This window comes from Hevea brasiliensis, chromosome 2, assembly GCF_030052815.1.
Source record: "Hevea brasiliensis isolate MT/VB/25A 57/8 chromosome 2, ASM3005281v1, whole genome shotgun sequence".
NCBI lineage: Eukaryota > Viridiplantae > Streptophyta > Magnoliopsida > Malpighiales > Euphorbiaceae > Hevea > Hevea brasiliensis.
The window spans coordinates 1,095,504-1,103,480 of record NC_079494.1 but is presented as its reverse complement, the minus strand read 5'-3'; the positions used below and the strand labels follow the sequence as shown (position 1 = coordinate 1,103,480).

At 35.5% G+C, this 7,977-nt stretch overlaps 1 protein-coding gene across 4 annotated transcripts; it reads left to right on the top strand.

Moving 5' to 3' along the window:
- The first annotated feature begins 601 nt into the window (after nucleotides 1–601).
- Nucleotides 602–7,775, top strand: LOC110660978 (protein NLP4). Of its 4 annotated transcripts, none has more exons than XM_058131167.1 (5): nucleotides 602–1,298; nucleotides 1,932–2,973; nucleotides 4,261–4,308; nucleotides 4,417–5,386; nucleotides 5,904–7,218. In XM_058131167.1, the coding sequence occupies exons 2-5, from the start codon at nucleotides 2,071–2,073 to the stop codon at nucleotides 6,791–6,793; spliced, it is 2,811 nt and encodes a 936-aa protein (XP_057987150.1). In that variant the 5' UTR covers nucleotides 602–1,298; nucleotides 1,932–2,070; the 3' UTR covers nucleotides 6,794–7,218. The 4 variants fall into 4 exon arrangements, 3 of the variants coding, with proteins under 3 accessions (XP_057987150.1, XP_057987154.1, XP_057987152.1); XM_058131171.1 differs by having other exon boundaries at nucleotides 1,920–2,973; XM_058131169.1 differs by having other exon boundaries at nucleotides 1,738–2,973.
- The last annotated feature ends 202 nt before the right edge of the window (nucleotides 7,776–7,977 follow it).

Below are 7,977 nucleotides of genomic sequence, written 5' to 3'. Positions count from 1 at the left end.
TATTCTATTTATTTTTTAAATTTTTTGATATCTTAAATATTAGTTTGAATTTTATTTCATTGATTTTAAAAACACAACTATATAATCTCTTTATTTTCTAAATTTTGAATTATTTAATATCTTTATCCTTTAATAAATTTAATAATAGAAAACTTATTTACACCATATAGGAAATTAAAGAATAAATGAAATAAAAGTACATAAATTAATTAATATATTTTTTAAAATATTTGTTTAGCTACTACACTTATTAGATTCATTAAATATAATTATTTATTATTAATTTTGCATCTGTTAATATTATATAGAAATATATAATATTTTATAAAAAAAATGCAATATTACATAAAAAAAATGCAATATTTTTTATATTATTGTATAAAATTAATAATAAATATATATTTTATGAATTAAAAAAATTATCTTTAAAATAAGACTAAATAATTAATTTCATACAAAACAGTGAGACTAAATGATAAATTTCTCTTCTTGAAAACAACCATTTGTAAAATGAAATATTGAACCTTTTTAACAGAAAGTCTCTTGCATGAGCAGACCCCCGAGGCCTTGCTTCTTGTTCTGCTGCACCGGTCGACAGTCGCGCACCAATGGCCATGTGGTTCTGTGATTTTGTATTTGTTTTTATTTCCAATTAAATAAACAAAAACGAAAGAGAAAAAAATAAAGAGTTTGGGAACTCGGAAGTGAGTGAGGAGCTTGTAAAAACAAGCAAAAGTGGCGCGCACGCACAAGCACCACCTTTTTTTACCCACTACAGATGAAAAGGAAGTCAGATTCCACTTGTATTTCGTTATATTCTAATATTCCCCATTGAAGATTTTCTGAAGATCTTATCATTATCAAACATGGCATCAACAACCGGATCAGTTCTTGGTTGTCTCTCTCGCTCGCTTTCTTTCTTTGTCTGGAGTTGAGTTGGGCATCAAAAGTTGACTTGAAAGGCGAGAATTTCAAGACCCACCCAAAAATGGTGAGCTGGTAGTGTGGGGTCATAGCTTGGAAGCAGAATCTTCCCTCGCACGATGATATGGAATCATATACAGTCAAAACTTGAACGAGAGGCTCAGATTATTACTATGAGATAGAGGGAGACGAGTTTTTTTTCTTCTTATGGTGGTGATTTCCCTAGGACACCCTCTTAAAAAGTTAAAAGTACTGCCTTTTATGAGATATTTGTTTTGTTCCTTTATCATGTTCCTTCGCCACAGACAGTCAAGACAATATATTTTTTCTGTTTTTTGGGTTTAGCTCAACCAAAAAGGCCACAATTATAAAAGGTATCATGAAGAATCTTTGCATGTCTGTTATAGTTATTCGCGCTTTCTTTTCTCTTCTGTTTTAATTTGATTTTTGTCTTTGGACCATTTTTTATGAATGGGATTGCTTTCAGATTATAATTGCCATGTCTTACCTAAATGAGAATTATATCGTGTATTGATGAGAAAATGGATTTGTTTTTTCTTTTTCATTGCTAAAATTGGAATCTTTCAATCAGAAGTGAGGAAAAGTGTTACCTTTAAACCTTGTAAGAATATGTGGAAAATGGGTTTTTATTGCTGCTTTGCTTTTGTTCTCTTTTCTCGAGTCCAATGATGAATATTATGCTACTTTGGTGGATATGCTGATTTTCAAATTGAGTTTTTATTCTTTGATTCACTTTAATGGTTGCTGGTTATCTTGTTGATTTTTGCATTTGTTCTACGGGATCTTAAAAAGGAAAGAGAAATGCTCAATCACTGAAACTTTGTATGATGCTCAATCGCTGAAACTTCGTATTCATCAAGCCCCGTCCCAGTCAACCGGAAAAGATTTTTTTTCCCCCTACTTCCAATTCTCTGTGGAGTTTATTGTTTTCATCTAGTTTCATGTTCTTGTTGATTGTATTGAGGATGTTTCAGTAATTTTGACAGATAAGATTTGAAGACTGAAGATCTGAAATATTCCTAGAGGTTATCGTTTTGAAAACTTCGGGTGGAATGAGATCATCTTTTTATTAGTAAGATACAGCAGAATAAGTGTTTCTAAGTGGGATTTTGAGGATAGATCATCATGGAAGACAGCATTTTATCACCTAGCACTATGCCGGTCGTTCATGCTGATTCAGCTATGGAATTTGACTACATGGATAAATTGTTGTTAGAAGGATGCTGGCTGGAAACAATAGATGGATCTGAGTTCTGTAATCCTAGCACTTCTAGTTCTGCTGCCTTTGTGGATGCTTCATTTCTATGGCCTACTTCAGAGATCAATGATGGTGACTTGGCTTCCAGTCCGTCAAAGAGGAGTAATCAAGAAGAGGAACAAATATCATTGTTGCCCAGGAGTTCACCCTTGAATGAAGCCCATGGCAGAAGTCTGGTTAATGCATATTCTCTTGAACAGGACATAGGTAGTGCCGACAGATTGGGAAATAATATAACTGAAGGTTCTGAAGTAAGCAGAAGGTGGTGGATTGGACCAAGAACAAATCCAGGACCCAAAACTTCTGTGAGGGATAGATTAGTTAGAGCGCTTGGACACATTAAAGATTTCACAAAAGATAATGATATTCTTATACAAATATGGGTCCCTGTAGACAAAGGAGGTAGACGTGTTCTAACAACTCATGACCAACGATTTGCACTTGTTCCCAACTGTCAAAGGCTGGCAAATTATAGAGACATATCCACTAACTATCAATTTTCAGCTGAGGAGGATTCCAAGGACATGGTGGGGCTACCCGGTCGGGTTTTCCTGGGTAAGATTCCTGAGTGGACTCCTGATGTTAGATTCTTTAGAAGTGATGAATACCCCCGGGTAGATCATGCTCAACAATATGATGTACGTGGAACTCTGGCACTTCCTGTTTTTGAAATAGGTAGCAGTACTTGCCTGGGGGTTATTGAGGTGGTAACGACTAGACAAAAGATCAAGTACCATCCTGAGCTTGAAAGCGTTTGCAAGGCACTTAAGGTTTGTTTTCTTGTTTAAGAAATGCTTCTCCCTCTTCATCTCAGTGTAATGAGTGCAGGTGTTAAACTCTTGAAAATTAACTTGCTTTATTAACTGACTAACAAACTATTACCACTATGAAGCTGACCTGATTAGTGGAATTCCTCACATAGCATCAGTCTCTCTCCAAGCTTGAATATGTGATGTATTTGTTGATATTATTTTCATTGGGTTGACTCAAATATGAAATTAGCTAGTTTAGCTTCTACAAAACATGCATCTATTCACATAAGTCATAAGCACATAATTGAGATCAGGGGAACCCAGTTGTGCACATTTTTTATGGTCTCAGCATTTTGTTTTGGAGTACCTGAAATGTCAAATGGTGCTTTTTAAAGTGTATGGTTAATTGCTTATTGCATGCAGAGCCTTTTTTTTTTCCAATGCTTGGGTTTCAACAATCAACTTCTCCCATAATGATATCTATACTACCTAGAATTGTCATAATATCGGCCAGTTTCATTCTTTTGACTAATTCAGAAAGAATTTGCAAATTGATAAAACCCAGCGGATGAATTTAAAAAAGGGATGTAGCCCTCTGCATCATTCAACCAAACACCCCCACTCCTATTTCAAAAGAAGGAGAAAAAATGTGAGGGATGTTGATTTAGTTGCTGACGTTGGGACCAGGAGACTTCACCCATTAAAGACAAGATTTCTATATGTCTGTGTTCCATGAAAACTTACGATTCCTAACAAGGGTGCTTCTGACTTCTAATCAAGGTTGCTTGGTTTCGGAAAACTTTCAAAGTTTCAGTTGTTATCTAGTATTTTCATTTGTGAGGGACAGGAGAAGCCTATATATGCTCTCATAAATAGTTCACTTTGAACTATTTATTTTTGGTATGATGGATAGTACTCTGGTAATGTTCATACTCCTTTAAACTTTGCATATTCTTTGCCTTGTAAATGATACCCTTTTTCATTGTGCTTGGGTTGCATCTGTTCAGTATCTCTAGGTGAATTTTCTTTGTCAAAAAAAAAAAGGGAATTTTTTTGCTACCCCCTGTTAAATTTATTTTTATCTTCTATTGGTTTTTATTTTAAATTTTTTTTTTTGGTTTAAAATTAAGAAGATGCTTTTGCCATCTGATGCTTAATAATTATAATTGGATATTAACTTCATTTAGATAGATGAAGGATCAGAGCTTCTTGCCCAAACCAAGTTGGACATAGTTCAAACTTGAGATACAATAATAATTCTTTTAAAACTTGAGTTTTTGATAGGAGAAACTTTTTTACTTGCAGGCAGTTGATCTTCAGAGTTCTGAAGCTCCAAGCTTGCATCATGTAAAGGTAATTGAAGAAAAGTAGCAAAACAAAATTGATGTCTTTAAACTAATAATTTTCTTTTCTAAGTTATAGATGGAACCTTTTTTCTTTTCCTTTTTTGTTCCCCATCAGGTGTGTGATATGTCCTACCAGGCTGTATTACCTGAGATTCATGAGGTTCTGAGATCTGCTTGTGAGACGCATAAATTGCCCTTAGCTCAGACTTGGGTTCCATGCATCCAGCAAGGCAAGGGAGGGTGCCGACATTCAGATGAAAACTACCATCGTTGTGTTTCCACTGTGGATCTTGCTTGCTATGTACATGACACTGGTGTCCAGGCTTTTCACGAGGCTTGCTCTGAGCATCACTTGTTGAAAGGTCAAGGAGTTGCTGGGGAAGCATTTTTGACTAACCAACCTTGCTTCTCAAGTGACATAACTTCATACGGCAAAACTGAGTATCCTCTTTCTCACCATGCAAGGATGTTTGGTTTGCATGCTGCTGTTGCAATTCGCCTACGAAGTATGCACACTGGTACAGCTGACTTTGTGCTGGAGTTCTTTCTGCCTGCAGATTGCACAGATCCTGAGAAACAGAAGAAGATGCTTACTTCATTGTCCCTCATTATACAACAAGTCTGCCAGTCCTTACGGGTAGTAACAGAGAAAGAGCTAGAGGAGGAAACTGGCTTGCTAATTACTGAAGTTTTAGCCCCTTCAGATGGTAGACCTCCCAAAGAAGAGATGTTAAGGGTGACACAGCCTTATTCTGAAAGTTATGGTGGAGATATTTTATCCCATACGGACTGTCTCACAGGAATCCAACGAATTGGAAATGTTGTCTCATCATGCCAAAAGGAGAAGCAAAAGGTACTCATTAATAAAAAATTGGTGGACCTCAGGCAAAATCAAGAAGATTATAGTCTAAAGGTGAGTGTTGAGTGTGGTGGTGATTCTGCAGTTGCTGAAGGTAGCTTTTCAAGTGCCTGTATGGGTAAAATGGGAGAGAAAAGACGTAGCAAGGCAGAGAAAGCAATTACCTTGCAAGTTCTTCAGCAATATTTTTCTGGAAGCTTAAAAGATGCTGCAAGAAGCATTGGCGGTAAGCATCATTGGTATAGATTTTATTTGTATTTTACTTATTGCTTTACCTTGGGGTGATGAGAGTGGGGGAGAATGGTGCAATTTGATTTTTTTTTCTTCTTCTTCAAATATTATGGGCTAAGTGGTGTAGTTTAGAACATATTAATTTAGATAATTGTCACAATACAGGTAATTCTATTCATATGAACAACTTAACAGAAAAATTATACACTGCCTGTACCAATTTTGTAATTGTGCTGCAAACTATACTTCATTTGCTGAGTCATGCACATAACAGTTAGGAACAAATTCAACACTACAGAATATAAAGGGGCCATTTCTTGGTGTAGTGGCAAAAATCTTAGGCAAGCAACTAAAAGCATGTTGTTTCATGTCCTGAGAGCAGTCAATTGATGCAAAAATTTAGCCTTCTCTAAAATAGGTTTTTCCATTTGAGTGAATATGCTACTCTGCAATTTTTATCATGTTCATTTTAACTTCAAACAGTTTATTTGTTTTCCTGTCTTCCATTTCAGTTTGCCCCACAACCTTGAAAAGAATATGCAGGCAACATGGAATAAAACGATGGCCTTCTCGAAAAATCAAGAAGGTTGGCCACTCCTTACAGAAACTCCAACTTGTGATTGACTCGGTTCAAGGTGCCTCTGGTGCTTTTCAGATTGGTTCCTTCTATACAAACTTTCCTGAGCTGGCCTCTCCAAATTTATCAAGAAGCAATCCATTTTCAACCTCAAAGCAAAGTGATCATCCAGAGCCATCAAGCATACAACCTGAGGGAGGTATTTTGAGCTCCCATGTTGCTGCACAGAAATCACCTTCTTCCTCATGCAGTCAGAGTTCCAGTTCAAGCCATTGCTGTTCCAGTGGGATACAACAAAATGCATCTGCATTCACCATTCCCACCAGTGAAGAACCTGTGCTTGGAGAAAACTCTGGTAACTCTGTGTTAAAGAGGGTCAGAAGTGATGCAGAGCTGCAAGCCTCTATTCAAGAAGAACAAAACCTGTTGCCAAGATCTCAAAGCCATAAATCTCTTAGTGAACAGCCTATTTTGGGGAACCTTCCACCATTACCTAAAAATGGCAGCCTTATATCTCAAGAAATTGATGCTCAGAGAGTGAAAGTCACATATGGAAATGAGAAAATCAGGTTTCGCATGCCAAAAAGTTGGGAACTTAAAGATCTATTACTAGAAATTGGGAGACGATTTAATATAGATGATGTTCATAAATATGATCTAAAGTACTTGGATGATGACTCTGAGTGGATCTTATTAACTTGTGATGATGATTTGGAGGAGTGTATTGATCTATGCCAATCATCTCAAAGCCACACAATTAAACTCTTGCTCCAAATTTCTCCTCATCTCTTGGACAGGTCTATGAACAGCCATGGCCTTTCATGATATTAAAGAGATGCTTTGAGTTGTGTCAATGAGGTTGGAACTTGGAAGTGGATCGTTGTTGGAATGTTAAAGCCTTGCAGTAGACTGCTGGACTGTGAACATAGAATCCCAACGGCAATGTTGATAAGGTGATGTTTATGGGTTACAGTTGGAAGGCTGTTTCAAACCAGGGATATAAGCTCACTATCGTGATCTGTGAAATAGAAAAATTATAGGATTCCAAAATGACAACTGAAAAATAGTAAGCTTGGAGCTTGAGAGAAGTTGATGATTTTGCTTCTTCTGTGGGGGATTGTGCCTGTATATTCGAAAAAGAAGAGTGGAATAAAACCTCTCTATCAGGTGTAAAATGTCCTAATCAAACTGAAATGGAGGTAAGATCATTGGATCATCAATGTGGTTTATATTGCTAAATAGGTTTCTCTTCTCTTTTATTCTTTTCTATTCTTTCATTTTTCTTATTGATTTTTCTTTAGATTCTTTTTGGTGCTGTTCCCTGGTGTTGTGTTATGAGCTGACTATCTAGAGAGAATGTTCTGGCGTCACTAGACTTGAAGCCACTTGGTTTTGCATTTGCTTCCACTGTGTTTTTGGAAAGTAGGTGGAATTGCATCAGGTTGATCATTGTTTCCAAGGTTCTCCCCTTGCTAAATTCCCTTAACAAGAACCCTTTCCCATTAAATAAAATCTATGATTTGTTAGGTTTTTTTTTTTAATAAAAGATAGTGTTGTGTTGCTGCCAAGGAAAATTCCAACAACAATTCTTGTTATGTCTTGGCTTGGACTTGATGATGCATTGGGAGCCACGGGACCAGAACTTGAAATTTAACAAGAGGAAAGTTGCTATACGCCTATATCTGTAATTCTGTGTTCTGTATCATGAATTGAAACAGATGAAAGATAAAGGTGGAGTTGAACACAAAATCAAAATTAAATAAAATTGGGATGAAATTACATTTTTAAATAGTTAAAATCAATTATAAAAATAAATGTAATTCTATGATTTTGCAATATATATACAATTTTATTTATTCTCATATTGATAATTTAGTAAAAAAAATTATATTTAAAATTAAAATAATTTACATATTAGATTTAACATTATTTTAGAAGTTTATTTATAAATTTTTACAATGATATGAATATATGCTATATTTATTTTATATATTTTTTAAAAATTTTAT